At 39.7% G+C, this 25,515-nt stretch overlaps 1 protein-coding gene across 5 annotated transcripts in view; it reads right to left on the minus strand.

Annotated features, from left to right (window-relative positions):
• The window catches only part of ARID1B (AT-rich interaction domain 1B), a 324,700-nt gene that overhangs the window by 30,149 nt on the left and 269,036 nt on the right, over nt 1-25,515 (minus strand). For 2 of the 5 annotated variants that reach the window (XM_066179044.1, XM_066179042.1), the window contains 3 exons: nt 11,752-11,897; nt 4,259-4,368; nt 3,329-3,487 (listed from right to left, as the gene is read on the minus strand). In XM_066179044.1, the coding sequence (XP_066035141.1) occupies nt 3,329-3,487; nt 4,259-4,368; nt 11,752-11,897 (415 nt within the window). Of the gene's footprint in view, nt 1-3,328; nt 3,488-4,258; nt 4,369-11,745; nt 11,898-25,515 lie in introns of all 5 variants that reach the window. The other 3 variants (XM_066179043.1, XM_066179041.1, XM_066179045.1) reach the window with 2 other exon arrangements.

Here is a 25,515-nt window from a genome sequence, read left to right on the forward strand (position 1 = left end):
CTTTTCACAGCTTACAGAAGGTAAGAAGTGTTTCTTACTGTGTGAGCTTTCAGGTTGTCATGCTTTGTAAAATGGGTGCAATTTTCTTCTAAAATGAAATGTTAACTTTAGAAGAATGCACTGGAGGGAAGAATGCTATTCCTCAAGAGTAACGATCTTTTTCTCTTCTCTATTTTTATAAACGTAAACGGATAAAAATGACAGATGCGTGCAAGCTAGTCTACACACAAACAAACTTCAGTTTCACATGGGCAGGTTCAGCTGGAAGTCTAAATTTACCTATACATAATAAATATTAACCCTTATAAAACAAAGGTTTAAAAGAGAAAGATCCCATTTTAAACTAAAATGAGCACATCCCAGGCAATGCTGGAAGAACATGGATCACGACCTTTTCTTCTGTTAAGTACGTTGATCGTTTTGGTGACAGAAGAATGCTAGTGCAAGCCTGTGGCACATTTCTTTACTGATTTAGTTATATCCTACTCTGGCTGCAATCCCTAGCACTCTTCCATATGATATACTGGCATTAAACGAGTGATTAAAAATACTCCACCAAAGCATGTGGATACCAAAGCCAATTCCCATACTAAATCTGTTGAAATCCATACTTTCTTTTCAATACACCTACCCACTATTAAAACTGTGTTATATGGTGACCCTTGTATGGTGAGTCTGCAGAATCCTTCAGTGCAACACAAATTTCTGTAGGAGTTATTTTCACATGAAAGACAGTCAGTAGTTGCTTCTGTACATATCTTTAAGGATCTATATTTATACAATTATCTACTGTTCCCTTCCCTGACTTCAATGAAGAATTTGCCAATATTCCATGTGTTACACAGACCTCTTTTACTACAGAACAGATAGTGCATACACAGGCAGCTAAGAATGCCGAAGTCCAACCCCTGGCAGAGGCTTGTGCAGGACACATTCTTTTGCCAAGCTTTTTTCCTGAAGGACTCTGGAGACCCCTCCCAGCTACCACCATGGAGGTGTAGTACTGTTCAGGTGTATTCACTGTCATGTTCATGGGTACCTATGGACAGTGAACAGCATTTTATGGGGTTTTCGTAACCTACTGTTTTACTCATGCTGCAGTGCTATGCATCCTGCATAGTTTACACCCACACTTGAAATATCTCTTCTAAGGAATTTTAGAACTACCTCACCACTGTCAGGGATGCACATTCTATGCAAAACTGACATAGCAGAAGTGTCCTTTTCCTGACACACCTAAAGAGGCCTCAAAATCTAGTGTTCAACAGTTTTTTCTCCCCATTTTCTCATGCCTCACTTCAACACAAAACAGCTGAAATGATCCACTGAACAGCTGAGGGGATCCACTTAGTAGGATCACAGGGATACCCTGAAGTGAATCAGAGACCATTCACCCCTGCTTATATCCTCTCCTGGAATGGGGAAGTCGTAGCACATGAAGAAGCTTTGGGATTTAATGAACCAATTCAGGCTGTTTTCAAGTGTAACAAAATGCCTGCAATCAGTCGTTCCAGTTTATGTCAGGTTGCTGTTGAAGTCAATGAAGTTATCCAATCCACTGGCCTTCACAGGTAAAAAGGGATCAGCTCATTTGCAGCACTTACTTTTCTATCATTCCAAAGCACTGTATTTATCCATCTCTAACTGAAGCTTTTGGAGAGAAGGACATTCAAAAGAAATTGAAAGCACAAACTTTCCTCATTTATTTTTTCCAATGTTATAGTCTGTCAATAATCTATACTTTATTTATACAAAAAAATTGCACATATGTTCTTGATGGCTCCAGGATTTGCTATGCAGTTTATGCAACGAGCTCAGGAATGCACTATTGTTTGGTTGTAGAGGAAGCACTCGATGTGTTAGACAGCCTGTGCAATAACTCTCCTGCTTTCCTCCAGAAATCTGCCCAAAAAAGCAATACCCCAAACATTACTACAAAGAAAACGAACAGATTTTTTTGTGTCACCCCTTCACAAATGCTTTTAAGAAAAAGATGAGACCTTGTGGGAACAAGTAACATCAGCTGCCTTCTGAGACTCAAAGTTGCTGTCAAATCAACATCCAAAGATTTAAGTGGTGCATTTCATGCCATGCTTCCCCTTGCTCAGGGGATTCTGTAAATGTCTGGGTTTTGGATGGTTAGATCTCTTCCCCTCTGACTGGCCTTCCTCTGCTTGCCTGAGACAAACACTTTAACATATCACTTTGTAAAAATCGTTATCAAAGAATTATTGCTAATTTAAATGCACTTTAACACTGGGGAAAACCCCCTTTTATATTCTGTACATACAATAATTTCTACTTTTGATAAAAAGAAGTAAGAGAGGAACAACATATATATTCCCAATTATAAAAAAAACAAAAAACAAAAACAAAGCAAAAATACCCAGATGGACATTTGCTCCCCATAAACCATAAAATCTTGTGTCTGCATTCTCTTTTCTATATATGTATATAGATTTTCTTGACTTGTGCATATATATAGATGGAAAGACAGATGATGAAATTTGGTTTTAGCTCCACACATCTCTCTCAGGTTTTTCTTTACAACCTGTATGAGAATGATTAAGCCTTACCCATCTAAAAAATAGTTTTCTAAAAATGTACATGCAACAGGATCTTTTTTCAGCACACAGTCTGGGTTATTTCAAAGTAACCAAATGAAGCAAAATTAGAAACAATTTTGGTTTAGACTGTGCCTTGACAGCCTAATGGCTGTATTTCCAAATACACAATTCAAAAGTAAAAATGTTTCAAAAATATAAATGGCAACTTTTTTGTGGTGCTGAGTCTATAATTTAACTTTTGATGGGTATTAATATTAATAGGGGAGAAGATTTCTCATTTTGTTTTGTTTTGGTTTTTTTTCTCCCTAAATAATCCTAGTAAAGACAAGTGCAGCAACCAGAGTGAAGTCAGTTGTGTGAAGGAGTTTGGGCCCAGGAACAGAAATGGAATTGTTCTTAACAACACAGTCGGCCATGCTTGGAAGCTGATGCATTACAGGAAGGATGTTTTCTTCACAACAACTGCTGTTTTACCAGACAGCACACTCGCATGATGCACACAATTTTACTCTTTCTTATTTCAAAGTACCGTTGGGACAAATTTTGCCCTTGGATAAGCATGCTCAGGCCCCACTGAAGCCAGGCAGTGGAACTTACAGTCATGTGTCCGAGAGCAGAATTTGTACCCAGTGTTATAAAGAAAGAAAACTGTTTAGTGGATAAATAATAAAGAAAAGGAATTTACAAAACAAACAAGCAAGCATTAAAATATAATTAATTACAAAAAATAAACAAAAACCAAAATAACCAGAGCCACTTACAGGGCTTGATGGAGTCTTTGGCCAGCCTGGGCTGCTAATGCTATCACTTTCATCTCCATGAAATGAGGAGATGCTAGCAGAGCTTGGGGACATTGGGGAAGGGACTGGCAGGTTGCCTGGGGTTGGGGGCTGAGAAATACCCTGAGAGCTGTAGCTATCCTGTGGTAGAGGAATACAAAAAAAAAAAAAAAATATGACAAAGGCAGGGCAAACTTTATTAAAAACAAAAAAAATACATCCAGTTTAACAGACTGACCAATTTTTATATATAAAATATATATAAACAGAGAGGACACATACAGAAAACACACACATAAATAAATATATTTATATATATATAAAAGGTATTAAAACAACATTGTTAATTAGTATAATTTGGAAAGTTTGCTGGATGCTTGGCTAAAGTCACTAAAGCCACCATGCTTAATTCAAGCTCACATGAAATGCTAAGCATGGGTTTCCCATTATGAAAGAAAGAAACAAAAACAAGCCGTTCACCTTATTTAATCAAATAAGGCAGGAAAGCAAAATATTAAAGTATGTTGCTGCTGCGGCCAAAACAGGAAGCTATAACTGAAGGCAGAGAAAAATGGCTGCAAGGATTGAAACCAGGCAAGACCCTTCTTTCCCACCCACCTGGCACAGCCAAATGCCCACGCAACTTTTGGCTTGGGACGCTTTGCCCCCGCAAGTTAAAATGCCGTAAGAACTAGTAACTTTCAGATCCACACAATGAAGAAAAAAAAAAAAAAAGAAAAATAAAAGAAAAAAAGAAACAAACAAACAAAAAAAAGAAACAAAGAGATTGCACGTGAATGGAAAGGCATGCAGGAAAGAACAGAAGTGGGTAGGCCAAAACCAGGAGATGAAGGACAACACGGCAGACTTCTGCGGGCACGACCAACACCACGTGCGGAAGGTGGTAAATACCTTTGACTTGCTCTCGGGCTGGGGGGCTCCTTCTTCTTTGCCATCTGCTTTGAGAGGAAGGGGAAGTTTGGACTCACCAGGTGTCATCATATCTGCAAGACCCATAGGTGCTAATCGAAAACAGGAGAAACAGTTAAGCATGACTGCATTTGGCTTTGTAGGAAAAAACACACTTCCTGCTGCACGGTTGCGGCGCCAGGTGAAGGAGAGGTTTTCCCACCTCTGTCCTGTTATTCTAGCATCCGGAAACCTGGAAACCTCTTCAATTGAATTGAGGAAACAAAGGAGAACGAACAAGAAGAGAATACAAGCACCATGCAACAACAACCACCACTCAACAGAGCAGAATTCATTCTTCATGCTGCTGCTGCTCTTCAACTGTCTCTGCACTTGACCACAACATTTTAACACAACAAGACTATTTTAATTACTGCACTCTCCCTTTAGCAATAGGCAAAAGTAAATGAAAACAATGCACATTCCGCTTGCCATGTTGAATCCAAGAAAAAAAAGGAATTTTCCAATTACATCTGTATTAAGGCTGGTGTCCAGCAGATAATTCCTGCCCCTACCGACTTCAATACGAATGGCTCAGCCACTGTGAGCCTTAACTACAGAATTACAAGCTGTAAACCGTGCTCTGTTGGAGAACCAGCACTCAGCTTCTTTCTTCTGCCAAAAAGAGGTGGGACTGTAACGAACACACAAATGTCTTTCTCTGATAATGGCACGCAGTTGCTTCCCAGGGGTGCAAGGAGTTTAAGGGTTTTTTTAATTTGAAGATTCAAGTGCCAAGTATAGTACTATTGCTGCAGAGCTGCTGAGTTCGTGGATTTCTAAAAAGACGCAAGAAGAAACACTCAGACAAACAGACAGAAAATACAGGGCAGAGCAGATGCTAGGAGGTGCCCTGACACTGAATCAATGCAAATAACCAGAAAACAGCAGCAAGACACCAGGTGATTCTTTGCCTGCTGAAAACCATGTGCACAGCATTTGTGAAAGACTGGTTTACCTTCCCTTTCTCTCTTTTCAATCCCCCTCATGCCCTTCTTTCAAAGGATGTGAGGTAAGAAAAACATACAGAATAACCTAAAACACAATAAAAAAGAAAAAAAAAATATCCCAAATGTAAAAATGTAAGAACCAGTAAAGGATCATTGTCTTTACCAGAGTAGCGTGGCTCTCGCAAAATGACAGTGCTGGCTTGCACCAGGCAGCAGGCACACTGCACAGCGAGCCAAAGATAGGAGGGGGAAAAGAAGCTTTAAAAATACTTCACAGATTGCCCACTACAAAATGATTATTGCACATATTCATGTATTACTATGTTTTAGAAAATAATTAGTTTTAATTACAGCAGTGAGAGCATGAGCAGTACTCTAGCGAATACGCTGGCAAGCTTTGCAGTGCTAATTTGCTAATATCTTTAGCATCACTGCAGGTTGAGACTCTGGCTCTGCCAAAAAAACCTACCCAGCCATGTGCCACGTGAGTTTACAACTGTATGCTCAATATTCAGCTTTGAACTGCCGGTGTTTTTCATGGGCACATCTTCTTGTTTTTTCAAAGCACATTTGTAGCCCAATCAAGCCCTTAAAGTCATCACAACACATAAATCATAATTGAGATTTAAAAAAAAAAAAATACTTGCAATACTTCACACTTCAAGAACTGGAACAAAAAGCCTTTTACAAGTGATGCAGCTGCAGTGAAAAATCTATTGGGATCAGCTAAAAATGCAGTTATTTTTATGTATGTGTTTGAAATCTCAACAAAACAGCCAGTCAACATGCTACTGGGAAGTCAGCATCCACTAAGCATTTGATTTGTATGCATTTTGCCCTTATATTCTGCTTGAGGAGCTGGGGCAGCTTGTGACCATTCTCAAGTGAAGGATGGCAGCCTAACACATTCTAGTCTTGAATTCACAATTTAAAAAATAGTCATTTTTCTTTCAGAGATTTTTTAAAAAATGTACAAAATGGTCAAATATATGCCACAGTATGATTTCAAACTGGGATGCAGAACTGTTATACAAAATCCATTTTAACTGTTAACACATTTCATGCTGTGAAAGTGCTAAAAAAGAAGTCTTGGGTTTTAGTTTCAAAGCAAGCAAAGCTGACCCTTCCCCTATAAAGCAATTTTGGGGAGGTCAAACAAAGCAAACTTAATGATCACGCTTCTTCACCAGAATTCTGCATAGCTAAATCCTCTGCTGATATCTCACTTTTATCTAGTTGGCACATCACACTTCTATTAGAAAGAATTTAAAAATTGTGTCCACTTTTGGTAGTCCTGTTTCTATCAGAACTCCCTTATGAAATCTCTGTTCTGGAGGGGTTTAAGTTAACACCTCACATAAAGGGCTAGTAACTCCAGTCTGCAGATTATAATACACATTCTGACTCTATTAGTCATGCTCAGAAATGTAAAAAGACAGGTTCATTTTGGCTTTTGACTATTTCTTGTTGGCATATGCAAGTGTAACTATGAGGAGTTGAAGACAATTATAAAAAAAATAATAAAATTACCCAAAATCTGTTTCGCTTTTTGTTCTAAATTATTTAGTTCATCTACATTCTTTTCTACCTCTAAGAGAAGAACGCAAGCATTTTACTGGCAAACTGCAAGGTTGTCTATTTTCCCTATAGCTTTTACCCAAGATGTTTCCACAGCTATTTTTCTATCTGCTGTTGAAATGCTGTTTCGTAAGTTCTTGCAAACATACTCTCCGGCAATTTGTGAGAAGACATTCTTTCACTTTTTTTAGCTAAGCGGTACAGCGAGAACATTGTTTTGACCCCTTCTGAGCAGTGAAATACTGTTATTGTCACGAAACTGCTAAAATAAGACACAGTCTCTTTCTACACAGGTACTAATAATTCTGCCTGTGAAGTGCAGACCAAAGGAGGAAACATTGTAGAGAGGAGGATAACAGGGAAATCTTGACTCAAGAAGTGTTGTGGCATACTGTGAATAGGTTTCAAGTACTAGCCTCTGGCTTATTATAAGAATTTAAGAGCTAGAATGATTTCAAAAAGCAAGTATAGGTCAAGGTCCTGAATTAACTATTCCACACTGAATTTAATGTACTCAAAGGCAGATATTGACATGAGTAAAACTGCAGCAAAGAATTCTTTTTTGCTAAAGGCTGCTCTACCAGTCCCAGAAGATGATGAAATACTGTAGAAGCAGCAATATACAAACATTGTTTTTCTCTTTATTGCTAGTGTGATAACAAATCATGATCTACAAAACAGAATATTCCCTCCTTCATAATACATTTCCCTCTCCCTTCCAACCCTGGCACACTCCCTCTGCAAAAAAAAAAAACAGAAGAAGAAGCAAAAGCAGAGAATTAATGACTGTGGAGTTGATACGAGGATCCCCACTGCTTTGGTGCCCCCTGAAAAAACAAAAGAGGGACAACAACACTGCCCAGGGTCCTGCCATGAAAAATCCTCCAGCTCTGGGGATGAGCGCAGCCCAAGGTGTTTGGGGACCTTATCTGAAAAGGATGAGTGAGTCACCAGGGATCTCAGTGTCACACGGCCTTTCTGCTGACAAGTCTTGTCCAAAGAATGACAAGTACAAGAAATTTGGGATGTGGGCATCTCTATGCCAGGTGCTGGCTTGATTTACAGTCACCCAATAACCAGTGGATCATGGTCATCTCTTGTTTGGAGAATAGGTGATGGGACACTTCAGCTGTTACCACCTACTGACAACCTCCAGAAATTTATCTAAATGTGCATTAACAGCTCCTACAAAGATATGCATTAGAGGAAAAAAAAATAAATTGAGGTATCCATTTTTCAGAAAAATGCAACCAAAACAGAAAAAAAACCCCAAAGTTTCTAAAAAATATTTCACCTGCATATTATTGCTTTTCTTGTTAGAGGTTCATCCAAATAAATACCAAGTCAAATCTACAGCTTACGGATGATTTTTAGTATTATTTTAAAGTGTCCCTTTAATTCCATTAGTGCAAATAATTTTTCCTAGAACTTCACATCTCATGTAAAGTACTATGATGTTAAAAGTTAATTGGGAATAAGAATACCCAGAAAAAGAAAGGTTTCAGTACACTTGAGCAGTAAGGAGATTAATGCCTTTTTATTGGCTTGTTCATCTCCAGAGGTGGCAGAGACCGTGAATGCCAGTTTCTATGCAAGAACAATATGGAAATCTGTGAGATATAAACTTCATATTGCTTCTTTTTAAAGATGAAGAATTAACAAAGCTCACAGCATGAGCTATATTAGGGCTTGTAAATTTCCTGTTTATGATATGCATTTTTAAAGCTGGAATTTGAAAACTGAATCTTAAGCTTCCATGTTTTTGACCCAAGTAGAAGGATAAGTCCGGATAGCGCGAAATTAGGCATTCTGGAACTTGAAAAATGGGGGGGGGGGGGGGGGGGGAAGTCTAAAATATATATGGGTAATGTGAAGTCATACAATAAAAGGACAGCGGCAGTTATACAATTTTTCTGAATGGCAGTTTGTTCCATAATTCTGAAGGGATTCTGACACCTTTATCCTGAAGCTTTTGTTACTGTTATGGATGGAATACTCTATTAGAAGAATCTGTCTTCTTTGATCTTGTAATTTCTGTGTTCCTAAACCACTCTGCATCAGCAGAAGCTGGTGATCTGCTGTTTGATCCACAGTCACTATTGAAGTATCAGGATGCGTAACTGCGGCGTGATTTTCCTTTCAATTGTGACATTAATTAAAAAAAAACTAAAGACAAAAGGATCAACTGGTAATGAGGAGATATAAACACTACTAAAAATGGGTGAAAAAACCGATGTTAGACATAGCCACACTGAAGCTGAACACCATTTGAAAACAATTCCATCAGTTATCAGCAATCTTCTCTTACTTAAGAGTAAAACCTGAAAGTGCATTTTATTGAAATGAAAGACCCACCTTCCTCCCTCACAACAGGCAACAAAACTGCTCCCTCCAAAACCCAGGCAACAAAGAAACTAACTTTTCCTTAATGCTCAGCTTAGGTTTTCACTGGCCTCTAACTGAAACCACAGCTGTTGATGCTCAGTGTATGCCTGAAGGATACACACTGCTGGAGTGAAGGCATTAAGCAATGCCTTCACTCCAGCAGCAGCCACTCAGCTGCACTTGGTTTGGCCCTGCACATTGACTGAACCCTGGTTTATCCGACAGATGTGTGATTTTATACTCATGGGGCAGGGAGGAAGGAGAAGCTAAAGAGCCACACAGCTGAACTGGTCTTCCTGCCGCAGAAAATCCTGTTTTCAAGCCCCTAAACAGGTATCACCTGTAGGTTCTCCACCTCATCAAACGCAGGGCCAAAGCTGATCCTAAAGTGCACCCACAGCTCAAGGAATTATCATTAAAAGTACTGTATTTACACTAGTCTTTAGCTTCCATTTTTTTTTCACCTAAGCAGAAGGATGAGTCCCGATAGGGGGAAATTAAGCATTCCCACAGCATCTGCACTCAGCAATGTCTTCACACCTAATTTTCTCTTTGGTGTTGTGTGTGTCCATCTCTCCCCAACAGTGTCTCTTGGAGGCCTGTAAAGCAATTCTAGATGCATGTCGGCTCCCACACAGACTGAAAGAGATGCACTGAACTCCTCTAGTTCATCTCATACTTACTCTCCATTGGGTAATCTCTGAATTAATAAAACTGGAACAAAAGAAAACCTCACAAATGCACTGGAAGAAAAAGCCCTGATAAATGTTTAAATTATTAAAAATCCAATATTTCAGAATGCATAACACAATAAAAAGAGTATGACTACCCCATACAAAAGACTGCTAGGATAAATGGTCTTGCATTGAACAGATTTCCACTGTATGAAATAACGAATGGCTGAATTATCTGAACAAAAAAACCTCTGTGAATCTTCCTTTAAACTGGTTATTCCTTAGGAATACATAAATCTTCTTAGGCAGGGCACTCTGCCATCTGTTTGCTGTTGGTTATTTTTGCAGCTCTGGGGGCCAACGGAAAAGGGTGGAAAAATTACTTCTGCTAATAGCAAAACAGAATTTATAGCACAGTTTCAATGCTCAGAAGTAATTTTATTTCAGCAAGCCAGACAAAACACATAACTACACAAACAAAACATAATATTACCTGGGACAGCTGTGGTGGGGAAAAAGCAAGCTATTATCTAATGCTCTTTTCAATAGCTTGTCCCTCTTCATCCAGATGGTGCAGTGAGCTGTCTGGGCTAGCCAATAGCTTCCAGGCCAGCACTGGAAAAAGCTCTTTTTTTTTTTTTAAATTTCTCTCTTTTTTTTTAATCTTACTGATTAGCAGCTTCCTTTCTTCTGCTAATCAAAATGGTAACAAAATGTTCTTGAAATATAAGATACTGTTCAGTGCCTCAGCAGCTCCTATGTAGAGGAAAGAAACCCCCTGGACAAACTACACACTAGCATCTCACTGTGGCTATTTTCTTCCAAAGAAGCCGGAACATACAGAATAAACAGGGAGAAAAGACAGGGAAAGATGCAAAGAATAAAAGAATTATGCAGGCTAAGAGGGGTAGAGAAAAAGTTGTGAAAAACCTGGCTCTTGGTAAGACACAATTTAGGTAGTAAAGCATTTCTCAAGAAAGAAACAAAAGTAGAAACAAAAATAACTATGAAACAACATCATGTCACCTTAGCACAACCTATTCAGCTTTCAGAAAAAAACTTCAAAACCCCCAACATTTCTAAAAGGGATAATGTAATCAGTAAAGCATGCACAGAAACTCCATGACTGGAATAAGTATTTGGGAGGATCCGCTTCAGGGTCATTGAAACTCCATCCAAACACAGCCCAATCAAAAAATTGATCTTTGCTGAAGTATTATCTTGAAGGAGGATAACTGTTAGGAACTCAAGCTGAATATGGACCATGAAGCACATTTGTGCAGAACTGTATTCACTTGTCTTCAGAATCACACACAAAGCTACAAGCAATTCTGAACTCATAAATCATGATATGAAGGATAAATCCAGGAGCTACATTAAATATGCCTTTTTTTTTTTTTTTTGCAAAAGGAAGTTATGATAAAAATTTATATACTGACACTTAAATAAGGAAAAGAGGAAATCCTGTATAAATTTTGGAAACAGATATTGAAAAACAAAAGCAACTTCTTAAAACAAGAAGCCATTCTCCTTCCCTTTCCTGCAGACACGTGCACACAAATACACATATACTTGCTAGTCAACACCTACGCCAAACTGAGCCTGAGTGCTGCTGGAACTGTATAAAACACTGTACTCATCTACGTGCTGTGCACAAGGACTCCAAGAGAAATGTATCAGTTACTGCACAAAAAAAAGTGAGTACCTTAGCCTAATTTCAGATCACTCCAAACTACCCAACAGGGATGAATCAAATGAAGAAAGATGTTCCGCTGCCACCAGGCCAGGGCTGACAGTGTTAAGCAGGTTTATGGAGGAAGGTGACTGCTGGAAGGTTACTCACCATTACCTGTAGAGCTGTTCACCATGTTGGGTGCCATGCTGTAAGGAGGAGCCTGCGGGTTCATCAGGCCAGAGCTGTTGTTCATCGGCTGAGTGTAGGGGGAGCTGGATCCCATGATGCTGCTCTGATTCATGGCAGGAAAATTGCCTTGCCTAGGAGAGGAAAGCACACATACCATATCTCATTACAGACCCCTTTGCTGAAGACGCTGCGGTTTGTCACAGAGCCCATCACCTATTGTTTGTAAGGAGGAGGCAAGCAATTAGTTCATTTTACCTACGTGGGGAGCTTTGAGTTAGTCTTGAGCTAATTGTCATATAGGTGAAATAGAATTGGACTGAAAACTCATTTCAAGAGAGGTATAGAGTCTTTCTATGTCATGTCAGTATCAATCAGAAGGAAAATACAGCTCACATTATATACCCTATGAGTAGACAGCAATGTGATCAGGAGTCAAAATTCGAACCTAGCATTGGCACAAAAAAAAAATAAATCCAGAGTATCACCATTCTTACCATTTTGACCACTTAACAGCAATCCTCACCTGCCAGAGCTTAAAAAACAGTGAAACGACCAAAAGAAAAATGGGCACCATAGACTCAGCTTCTGATTTCTGCATCTGTTGTTATTGTGTTGAACAGTGTTCATCTGTATGTGTCATCTATGTCCAATTTTTCAAAAAACTCCACACATATTCCACTTCATTGAAACAAGAAACCCCACCAGAACAGTTTTGCTGTCAAAAAATAATCCCATATTTGTATAATGCTTTTATAACTCAGAAGAATTTAGATTTGTCAGAAAAACTGCCCTAAATGAAACCCTTGCATATTTCTCCACATGTTCATGCCCTCCACATGTTCAGACCAAGTATTTTGAAAGACTAAAACTTGTCTACTTTAAAGCTCTACGAAGTATCTAAGTATGCCTGGTACCTGATTTGTAAACCTCTACAGACAGACTGAGGCACAAGGAAGAAAATAATACAATTCAAGTAAGCACAACAACCCAATGTAATGCACGATTCAACTTAAAAATAACCTTTAATTCTTTTAATACATAAAACAATTGCCTACCTTTTCTTAGTATAGTTGAAGACAGCATGTATTATCATATGTATATGAGTAACTTATACATATAAAATCATACATATGAATAAGAAACACATGGAAAAAATACTTAACTTGGATATTCATAGGAAAATACAAAACTCAGACCTCTTTCTTCAGTGTGCCCCCTGTACACTTCTGCTGCTTTAACAAATAAACAAGAAAGCAACCACCCTTTAACACAACTTTAGTACCTGTCAACTTTTATTTCCTTAAAAAAACAAAGCACTCAATTTCATCCTGCAGGAAAGGAAAGCTGAATGTCTGGGTAGCAAGATGGGAGTTTTGGTAGAAATTCTACTTTTAATTATTACACAGTATTCAAATCAAAAAAGGCAACTCCTAAATCAAGAACCCTGAGTAACTTCAATGGCTTCTTGTCTTCTCCAAACTCATGGCAGATTCTTCACACAATTGGTAGAAGCAAATTTCTTTTTTAGGAGGTACAGGAGGAAGACCATTAAAGCACTATTTGGCCTAATTTTTCTTGACACATTGTGAATCTCTTCAAAGGAAAAGAGAACATGTTATCTAAATAAAGCATCTTTTTCCAAGTCAGTTTTGTCCTTTGCTCTCTGAAGACAAACTTTTCTTCACTCTTGCAGAGAGGCAAAGGCTTTCTTTTGATATGAAGGAGATAACTGCCATACAATGTCATTTCCCAGATGAAGCTTGCAACGAGAAGTGGAGGGAAAAGATTTAAAATGCACAGTGGTGCAATGCTCCAAGGGAAAATTACAAAGGGAAAAGAGAAGAGCAGAACCATTTGGCAACAACTTTAAATGATTTCAGTCACACAATCAAGCTTTTCTTATGTAAATACTGTATCTTAAGCATTCCCCCCTTTTTAGCTTTAAATTGCTATATTTCAGCAAATGCAGTTAACTGAAAAATGCTTTCTATGCCAGATAAGCAAGATCCTTTCTGTTATTGGGTAAAGTTACTAGTGAAGAAGACGAAAAAAAGGTGCAAGTGCATTTTCATACTTTAAAAAAGAAGTAATGGATTTTGAGAGGTTCTTTTATGGAGGAAGGCTAGATTCCTGGAAAAGGCAAGTCTCTACTTCTAAGGTATCTATTTCTTTAATGTCCTTCTTTTACTTTAAAAATACACAGGAGACACACACCTTGCAGGTAAGGTGAAATTGGTCCTTACCTACTAATATTTCAGTAGTATTACTTCCTGTAGCATGTGTATCTTCCAAGCTGTGGGGCTGTTCATTGTCTCAAATTGAGGTACAACCTATTTCATGTTACCCACTATGGACATCAATCTCAATTGCAGCTCATGCAAGCATATTGCTGTACAACAGCTTTAAATCAAAAGTAGGAAACTATTTCCAGTTTAGATGGAGAGTGGAAATTAAATAAAAAGAATATACTGGCTTTGGCCAGGACAGCAAGAAAACAACTAAGTATAAAAAAAATTGTTTCTGCACCCAGAAGAACCTGAATGGCAGAACCTAATTCTGAAATTTCATCTGGCAAGGCAATACCTTTCCTTTTCATACTCCTATGTAATGTTGCACTTGGAACAGACACAGCTCTCCATCTCTGGAAAGAGCCCAGCAAGTGAAAAGACTCAGCACCATCCCTGGCAGGACTTTGTCCTTTCCCCCATCAAAGCCCTGACTGCAGCCCGCGTGAGCTAATACAGTAACACTGGAAGGACTTCCTGTCAGAGTAAACGCTGTTTTATTCTGAGATTGGGTGCAGTGAGCAGTACAGAGCTCCTCCACATATTATTTTGCTCTATGATGGCTTGGAATGGAAAGTTTCTTTAGGGAGAAATAATCAGGTATTACTTCAGCCTTTAATTCTCACTCCACAGTAAGCCTCCTTTGAGTAAAGACTGCCGACTGTGACAAATTGTGCTGCATCAGTGCTATAATATGAAGTGGAGTCCATTAAGAACTGAGCTGAGATCACCAAACTCATTTTGATTAACCTCCAGGTCACTAAACACTTATAAATATGTTACACAGCAGCTGCTAAACATATTTATATATGCTTAAGGTCACAGCATCATCTGTTGGTTGTTGGAGTTAAGTCAAAAATCTTATGTTTCCTTCTGTGCTGCTTTTAGTTAAGGCATATCCAACATACTGCAGCACTAGACTCTCTCCTACATCTCCCAGTTCCCTCCTCCATTTTTCCGGGATGCTAAATAAAAATCAAGCCTTTAAAAACAGTCTGCTGTACACGTAGTGACATCTAATGGCAAAAATTCATCTGGTCGGCTATGAATTTTATAGCAGTACAAAGCCAGCTAAGTATACAATTTTACATTATTTGCCACATAAACACCAAGGGCTGGGTTGCTTAGGGATATGCAATTTGGAATAATAGGAAGAAATTAAGAAAGGATCCACTTAAGTTTAATATAATGAAAAGATGTATTCATGGTGAGATACAGTTCCCTCCAAGAGAATGAAGGAAACCTCAGCACCTGATATTTCAGCATGCAGGCAACATGTTTGCAAACGTACTGGTCAGAGAAACCCTGCATTGTGAATGAACTAGAGTATCTGCTCTTGCGATGCCTTGATCCCAGATAATGTATTTTTCCCCATTTAGATGAAAAAGCAGCCAGGCCAAAACAAATTTGGGATTATGCTATCAATTTAAACACAATAAAAGCCTACAATTTTTTTTTTTACTGCTCTACTGCTACAAGTAGATCTTCTAGGGTTCAGAAATTGTAAGAAATTTGAAGTGGAAGAGAGGAATCTGCTTGCTTTCTATGGTTTATTTACTCTGTTGACAATTTTGCAATGCATAATGCCAGAGCCAGTTGTTATGCTTGAGGAGAGGGTTGCTACCTCAGGAGACCTGGACAAGCTGGAGGAACATGGTGACAGGAATCTGGTAAAAGTCAACAGGTACAAGTGCAAGGTCCTGCACCTGGGAAGGATGAGCCCCCTGCAGTGGTGCCAACTGGGACTTGACTAGAGGGAGCAGCTTTGCTGAAAAGTCCCTGGGCATCTTGGCAGACAGAGCTGGGCATAAGCCAGCAGTCTGCCCTGGCAGCAAAGAGGGCAACAACATCCTGGGCTGTGTGACGAGGTCCAGAGTCGGGAGATGGAAGAAACTGATCATCCCCTACTTCCTCAGCACTCACTGGACTCCATCTAGAGTATCATGTTTGGTTTTAAAATCCCCACAAAAGAAAGATGATAAAGTAGAGTGAGCAGAGAACCCCTTACATGGCCAGGGCTTGAGCACACTCACCCTGGAAGGGCTGAAGGATGAGGCCTCATTCAGCCTGTGGCAGAGAGAGGTGTCAAGAGGAACCTACAGCAGCCCCATAGTACCTAAAAGGAGGTCAGCAAGAAAATAAAACCGGCCTTTTCACAGTGGGCATGATGGCGGGACAAGACACACTGGGCAAGAGTGAGAACACATTAAGTTCAGACTGGATACAAGGAAACCATTTTTCCAGTGAAAATAGTGAGAGACTAGATTTGGTGGCCCAAAGGGAGTGGGCAATCTGTGCCTTTGGAGGTTCTGAAGACCCAACAGGGTAACACCCTAAGCACTAAGATGAGCCTGATGAGAAGAAGGTTGGACTAAACATTCCTCCTGAGGTTCTTTTCCAGCTTGAATGATCCTATGATCTTAGCTTATCAGCTTCACTGTGCTGTTGACAGTCTGGTTTACTACTGACTCCAAAATACAACTGCTCAAATTCAAACCATTCCCTTTTAAGAAGTCCTTTTCCTGATCTTTTGTTTTCCTTCATTTGCAATCTATCCAAAGCTTAATCTGCACTTAATCTCTTTTCTCTGCAAAACAAGTAGAATCAGATCTAATTGTATCTTCTGAGCTAATGCAGAAGTCTGTGTATTTAAAAAGAGGAGCTGACATGCAAGATCTGGTCATCGTTAAAATGCACAACAAAGAAATTGTTAGAAAGAACAGCACTGACAATACACAGGAGCACGTGAATGATCACAGCTGCTGAGCGGTCTCTTATACTGAAATGCCTGCCTTTAATTGGACCTGAAATCCTCAGTAAGTTTATGTGTTGTCTCCAACTGCTACACAGAAGTCACTCTACAGCCCTTAAGCTTCACACTTCCTGATATGTGATTTAGTACCTCCTCAGTTTTGTCACCTAATGCAAGACTTATACTGTCATCTTCCTTCTTTCTTCTTATTGAAAAAATAGGCATTCACTATGAAGTTGAGTTCAGATGTGTGGTTTAGCTATGGACAATGACAGAAGTGGATTATGCTTCTCAAGGAGACAAGAAATGACACAACTTTTCATACGGAAACATGTCAGAGCTCAGGTTCTTCCCGTGTACAGAGAGATCAAGTTCTAAAACTTTCTGTGGATTTCCTAAGAGGCATCTGATGCCTTGTAGTCTTCTCTCAATCTGTAACACTGGAGCAAAGCCCTTCACAGAGAAGAAATGATCCAGCTTCTATAATGAGCCCTGTGGCAGCCTGAGCACAGGAGGCAAGTCCAACATGGAAAGGTAACGGGAACAGAAGAAAGCTTCAGAGGTGGAGAGTCTAGAAGGGATGGAGGTGAGGAGATTTTTGGGGCATAGGAAATGGAAATGAAGGAGACGGTAGAAGGAAATTAAGGAGGAGAAAGGATTGGGAGCAACCTCACTAGGCGCCGAAGGTTTTTAGGGCAAGGAGGATGGTAGGTACACAGGAGAAGGCAGATGAAACAGAGATGCAGGAGAAGGAGCAGGGAGAAACACACGGAATGCTGCTACTCCCACGGTAAACACAGGTGATGGTCCCTCTAGCACAAGTGGAGCCTCTTAGCCAGATATGCCTGAAGGAAGGAAGGGATTCACAGGGAAGCTTCCAAAGCAGGGTGCTACCAGACATGTGCCTTCCCTCAGCTCCTCAGCTTGTGCACCCTGCCATGAGGTAGGGCCAGGCTCTGAGGTCAAATGCCCCAGTCCAAATGTGGCACAACGGGGTGGTGCTGAAGGAGCAGGGCTACAGGGGCACACAGCCCAGGCAGGGAAGAGATGGCACTGAGTCACAGCGCACAGATCCTGGTGGTCACAAACCCGTATCAGTTGTTAGTTAGGCATCTGGGCACTGTGCTTCCTGACACTTGACAGCGTGCACCTAATGCAGGGATTTCTCCCAGTTATGCTTCCCTAGGTGCTGGACCTGAAAAATTATCCTGTTACTGTGACCTGGCCACCTGAGCAATTGGCTGGTGAAAAAAAAAATGGCCCACAAGTTTGCCATTTCTGCTCCAGATCTTTAACCTACATCAGTTTTGCAGTGAATGCAATGCAGCACCTCAGGGGAGTAATTTGTGTAAACATTTTAAAAGGAACATTTTTTCTTTTAATGCTGACACACTGGTAAGGTGGCTACTTGATTACAAACTGTGAAAATGACTGCGTTAGGCTGCACACACAAATCACAGTGTACTGACCAAATTGCCCTGTGCTTATCTGTGCCAGGTCTGCAGCATGACAATATTTCCTCTCTCTTTTAAATGTCAAAGTATGATTTGGGGGGTTGTTATTTAAACACACTGACCTGCACAATAACAAGAAGTACTTTATTTAAATCTGTCTTGAGCTGGGACTAGCCTTAAGCGCTTATAATCTGTCACACTTTGACACCAAATGGGTTATTATAATGAGAGTAATTCAGGAGTGAGACCTGTGAATGCTTTCTCCCTGGAGAATTTACACATAAACATGTGCAGGCAGATACATATGCTCTTTTGCTATGGATTTTCCTTCTTGCTACATTATGGGCTTTCTTGGAGAAGTGAAACTATTTCTATTGTCAGTAGATACGGGAGAACTGAAGGAGGGAGAAGAGAGCAAGGGAAAATAAACCCCAATACCACTTACTTTGTTCTGCCTGGAGGTTCATAGCACTCTTAGCAAAGGCCAAGACAAACAAAGCCTGAATACTGGCTTGAGCAGCTATAAAATGGCATTGAAGGGAGTTCCCATGTGAATAAAGCAAATGAATTTAACATCACTATATCTGAAAGCAAAGTATCTTCTTGTTAGCTCCTACTGTAGGTATACTAACCTGGACTTACATGTCCTCCTCTGTTCAGTGGGGAAGTTCACCAATTGTAATAAAGTTTCAGAAGAACAACCACGAAAGCTGCTGATGTGACAGGTATTATGTCTGCCACAAGACTTCTTGCCATTTTTCAATTTAGAAAGACAATTTTACACTTGTGCATGTCTACTTGTGTGAAAATGGGAGGCCAAAGTTCTGAACTACACTGACACTGACAAAGCACTGGGTAACATAAATGAAAAAGCATCTGGATTTGTACGGGGCGGGGGTGTGTGTACGTGTCTGCTGACAGGAGGTACACAGAACTAACAGAAAACTGTTCTTCTCAACAACCAGTCCTAAATGGCAGTGCTAAAATGGGGGAATAATTTTAACATTGCAGTTATGTGATGGTGCAAATTGCCTTGTAATCCACTGCAGTCGAACCGAGTACACTGCCTGATTTCTTCATCTGGCTGATGCATATATTATTGTGCAAGATACTTTTAAAAAAAGTAACAGAAATCGCCTTTCTAAATATATTACTTTTCTTCTGATCTACACATATACTTATGCCTTTAGCATCATCTCCACTGGTTGGATTTTACTACAGACCAATCAAGGACAGAGGAGAAACTTAAAAATTAGTTGCTCCTATCACACTGATTCAATGCTGAGCCACTCAGAAAAACAGTCACAAAATACTGTTGTTTGTTTACAAGCTGTTGGCATCACATTAACCATTTTTCCAGTGAAAACATCTGCTCAATGGGCTACCTACTTGGTAATCATTTAGAGCCCAATGAAACAGGAGTGTCACACCACATCGAATTCTGGAAGAGCAATGTAAGAGGCACGTGTCATTCTCAAGTAAATATCTAACATTTGCACAGCTGAATGCATGCTGGGATCAGAATAAATCTGTCTACTCCATTTTACAGATAGTAAAAACGGAGGAAGAGATCCAAGATTAATAATCCAGATCTAAAATATGGCCAAAAGAATAATAAAGCAGTTGAATACAGTGAGGAAAACACAGCATAAGCCTGTTAAAAAAATCCTTAACTTTATTTGATCCTAATGACAGAAGGGTGTGTGACTGAAAGGCATTTACTGATAGTATATTACTGCAGGGTTTTGTTTGTTTGTAAATTGTAGCCATTTGATTTTCTTCTTATGAAGTTCCCTTTGTGTTAATTAAAGTAGTTTTAATCTGAATTTCATGGTGATCACAGCATTTGATCACCAGTCTTCAAACCCACAGGGAGCCCCTGAAATGCCTTTATTGCACAGCACTCTTACAAGTGCAGCAACACCTCCATATTTGAATTTATTTGTGTAAGAACAAACTAAGCTCTTAGTACTCCACGTAACCTGTACTGGATAAATACAATTATAATGCTGGGTGACAAAAACCACAGAACAACTGAAAAGTGGGCCAAGTCAAATGGCTCAGAAACCCATCAGAACTCTGCTCTTGGAGACCTCTGTCTACCTTCCCCCTGCATGCATTTGTACAGCAGCTCTAACAGCAACTGCCTGCACAACTGTCCCCCTCGGACATGATATCTGAGCACTGAGGAGATAAATTTCTTAGCCCAAGTGGAGTGTGCGACGCACAAAAGAGGGCTGCTCTAATCTGTCAAGCAAGCAGGAGTACGCATGAACTGGGTTTACAGGGAAAAAAAGAAATTTGCCCTGGATGGCATGATGCTGTCAATCTGAACCAGAATGTCAAGAAGGGTGATTTAGCCTGGTGTGACTTGATATCAAAATGGGAATGACTCATGACTCTCACTATGCACCTTCTATTTTTGTGCATGTTTATAAATAGCTGTATTAAAAAGACGGAAGGCCCTATGAACTCTCTCCCAGAAAGATTACTTGAAAGTGGTAAGAGTCTGTTCCCAGCACATGAACAGCCAGAAGGTCACCAAGATGTGCTCCTAAAAAGCTACAGGAAACTACAGACACACTTTGTGTTTCACTAACTCAGTTTCCTCTGGTGGGACACTGTCTTGGGAGAGGTTTGACTCCTGATCTCCCTATTTCACCTGGAGATGCAGTCTCCCACCTCCCTCTTACCATGTTCAGTCACATCCTCACGCTGCTTTTGAGCACCTTGGAATGCACTGTGCTAGCAACCAACCGAAATTCTAATAAAAACCTGATCATTTCATGCCAGCTCCTCAATGTGTTTTTTCATAGTAAAATGTCATCTGGCTGACAGCAGCAGGCCGAATGCAACTGTGCATGCGCATCAGCATGGTGAGGAAGTTCTCCAGCGGGATTTCCCAGCAGACACGTTTTCACTCACCTATCTTTGCCCAATGGCCTGAAGCAGTTATATGTTTATTGATACTATTACCAGCACTGTTACCATCAGTCTCAGCTCTTTGGCACACTGGACAGTTTCATAAGAGCAATGTAGTGCACATGTCAGCATGATTTCAGCTGCCTCTTTTCTTCATCTTTGTTTCAGATACCTGAAACCTACTGTGGCCACTGCAACAGGTATTTAACGTGTTAGTAAGACTGCCAGCCATCATTAATAAAATCTCATGCTGTTAGGTTATTATTTAATATGATTCTTACAGGGCTACTTATATGTCCAGCCAGAATTGGTGCTCCCATCTGAACTCATCAACAAACTGAAGGGCTCATCCCACTCATATTTCCCTGGGCAGCACTGCTAAAAAAAATTGTCTATTTTTCTCTCAAATACCACCCTTGTAAAAGAACCTAAAACCTTAAACCCCCTTTAAAACCTGAAACCCTCCTACCATTTTTTATGTCTCTCTCTTTCTGTCACAAAAATCTTAGGCTGTTCAATCACAGTCCTGTACTTGCACAGTGTTATGTGCCAAATCACACAGCGCAGTCACAGAATTAGCTATCTTCATGAGTCCCATTAAACAGATGGCTATTCTCCTATTTTGTTTTGGCTTTTTTTTTTTTTCCTAACCACTTCTGTGATTTAAACTAGTAGATCTTCTGACAGACTGTGAAAACTGTTATCTCATCTGAAATAGTTTTTGTCACTCAAGAAAGAGTACTCAATCTAAGGTCCTCCCTTATTCTTCAACTTCATACAGTATCAATTAATGAAGTACTGCATTCTTAATGTCCAGAAGATCATATTTTAAGGTACAGAATTTCTATGTAACATCCAACCCAGAATGTTAATAAGCTACACAAAGTCCTACACTGCAACTGTGTTTCAAAATAATTAATCTTTCTACAGAAGAAAATCTCCTAAACAACCAAATCAAGCCAAAAGTAATCTTGACACAATAATAATCGAATTAGTAGTGTCTCTTAGGTAAGTGAAAAATTCTCATTCATGACTAAAAATCACAATTCCTTCCCAACACACTCCTGCTTTCACAATTTAAGAATGGTTACTCTCAGAAGGAGGAAAAGAGTAGGACTCTTGAGGTCTGTGGTTAATCTCTAATGGCATGAACAGCATACAGCAGTCGACTTGATTGATGAGTCCAAAGAAGAAAAAAATGCCTCCCCAAATCACTGGCTGCCTGCAAGAACTCTGCAGCATGGTGACAACCAGGGCTCCAAAATGATGGATTTACCTTTTAGTAAAACAAAATTTCAGATAAAAATGTATTTCTCTTAGTCTCCTACAAGAAATGGCTTTGGTTAGCTCAGCATGTAAAGTTTCTTCCAATCCTTACGTGATTTTATCAGCAATTTTGAGCTGATCCATAAAATGCATCTCCATTTAAATAAAATAATCACAGAAGATTTCTAGCTGCCCCTTACAATAATAAATACATATAAGCTGAGCTGAACTTCCTCCCTCCTAATACATTATAGAAAAAACCCATACATGATTTTGAAAAGCAAAACATGAGGAAAAGAAAAAAAGAAATAATAAAAAAATCAGCTTGATAGAAATTACTATTTCTCATGGAGAGGGAAGAAGCTGGGTTCCTTAGAGGAGAAATATGTCAATACTGGTTAATAGCTTCCTTAGAAATTACAGTTACAGTAAGCATTAGTATTTGGACTTTTAACCCCTCAAATCACACAGAAGCCTAGCATGGGGAGAAGATATTCCAGCTATTACTGAATCTCCTCCAGCCCCAGGTGAAGCCAGCATGGGAGTACTTGGGGTTGGTTCACAGAGACAATGCAGCCATTTAGGCCAAGAAGCAAAACCTCTTCACCCTGCTGAAACTACACACGGACTTCATTTTGGAAGCCGAATTTAGTTTCATGGACTGAAAGTACCATCAGGATATTAGAACAGCCCTAATCCAAGGCAAAGTGGGGCTCATTTCAGGGTGACCCACCAAGATCTCTGAAGGAAATCTGTGATTGTTTGGAGGAGCGGAGCAGAGGGGAAATGACCAGACAGCTTGTGAATGGCCTGAATTTGAACAGGAGCAACTCCTTCCATGTGACTGAATGTTAAATAAAAGACCCGGCAGAAAGAGCCTTTCTTGCCAGGGGCTTATTTCAAAGGCAACAGATAACGCAGGCACTGGCTCCAATTATGGCTACCAGTCCTATCTTAGCCTAGTTTACTCTGGGGATTTCACAGCTGGCAGCCTTTCATCTAGAAGTAGCCTGGTTTGAATAAGCAAAGAAACTTGAATGAGTACTTAACCTTCCTGCACTCCATCGAACTTCCCAGCAGAGAAGAACAGCACCTCCAAGCTTAAGGGGAAAAGGGAAAACAATGGAAAATATATACTCTCTCCAGGGATTAAAGATGGTAAGTTTTACTGGAGCGCTCTGAGACTTCCTGCTACAAAACTGCAGCTTTCAAAATCACAATTAGAATTTTAAATCCAAGTTTCAAGATCAAAAGGGCCAGACTGGAAAATACTGCAAAAAAACTGACAGGCACTAGGATGTAAAACACCTAAAACAGTTCTGGGTTTTATTTATATTATTATTCTTTTTAAAAAATTTATTCCCCATTTCCGCCTCCTTCTTTTTCCTTTTGACATTTTAATGCACCATGTCCATTACTATATTTCCTCACCAATACCTTCTAGTCCATCAGCAGTGCTGCATTACCCTGCTGTTGGAGAAAATAATACAGAAAAAGTGCTTTGTTGGCACCAGCAACATGGATTATGAATTATACATACATAGCAGGAGAGAAATGCTGATGGAAGGTTAGCGTGCTTGTATGTGTGCAAGTGCGCATGTGTGTGTACACACACACACACACAGACTACGAAGAAGACATCTAGAATGCACTTTTAAAACTAATTTACACTAATTGTGTTTCTCTGTGCAACAGAAATTCTCTAGTATCAGTGCAGCTTTGTTTGATCAGTTTTATGACTGATTAAAAACGTACTAAATCCTTCTCACCACACTACAATGAGGCTGTGGTATCTAACCAGTTGCTAAGCAATTTAGAACCAGAACCACATTCTAGAATGCCTACGAGCATGTCAAAGCAATGCAACATCACACATTATTGTAGAGACTGAACACCACTTCTCAGGTGGCATGGGGATAAGCAGAAGATAATGTAAATATCCACCTCAATTTAGCAACCCAATGGCCAGGACTTAAAATGATCAGAGGTTGCAAATAGCAAAGCTGGTTCCCAGTACTTCAGTTTAATAAACTACTATGTCTGAATTGCCTCCTCTAAAATCAATGACACTGAATTCTAAATTCACTCAATCTATAAAAAAAAATTGCTTTAATTTACAAAATTGCAACATGCAATCCTGAGAATCATATTAAGGTACATTGAGGTCAAAGGGCTGCCTTCAAAGATAGGATTGCTCCTCATGTAGGCACATCAAAACTCATTTTGTTGTAATTAGTTCAGGTATTGATAACTGCAGTTGCACCAGCAAAAAGCTCATTTTAGTATCCAGTTGGATGCACATTTTACAGCCAGCTAGCACTGAATTACATCTTCTAAGGCCACACTACTAACAGCATGCAAGCCAGCTATTTTACAACTATGCTTTTACCTTGCCATATACTACAATCACACTTTCAACTGCTGAGAAGACATGCTCAGAATGACACTCACTGCTAGCATGAGAGATGCTGAAAGTGATGGTGACAAGCATCTAGCTCTGAAGATGTCTGATGACTTCAGGCACCAACCTGACAATCAGTTTTAAACTGAGAACTTGCTGTAGGAAGCAAAAGCTCACAGACTGCACACATAATCCTGCAAAGGTTCAAGCTGGGCATTTGCAAACTGAGGAGCTCAACATTGGCTGGTACTAAAAGATATTGCCTAAATTTGCTGCCTTTCCCATCAACAGGGAAAACAGTATCTCATTTGCGTAAAACTGGGTTTTTTTACTGAAGGCTGATTGTGATGCAGTTTGGCACACACGGGAACATTTATCTATTTACAGTGATTCTAAGAATCACAGTGTGAGAAAAGATCTTTTGGAGCCACCTGGTCCTTTAAGGTCTCTTCTGGGTTCTAGTCTCCAGCAGCAGAACCAGCCCTTGGGGTTTCAGTCAATGCCAACCTAAGTCATGAAGAGTCTTTTCTTCCATGGATATATTAGGTCTTCAACATACAGTTCTCACCAGACAGTGGTTATGCTGAGACCAAGACAAGACAAATATAAAAAGAAAAACATTGTTTTGTAGATCCTTCACACTCTCCTCCTGAAAAAGAAAGTGAATCA

This window comes from Chamaea fasciata, unplaced genomic scaffold (genome assembly GCF_029207755.1).
Source record: "Chamaea fasciata isolate MVZ Bird 193981 ecotype frontalis unplaced genomic scaffold, bChaFas1.0.hap1 SCAF_3, whole genome shotgun sequence".
NCBI classification, from domain to species: domain Eukaryota; kingdom Metazoa; phylum Chordata; class Aves; order Passeriformes; family Sylviidae; genus Chamaea; species Chamaea fasciata.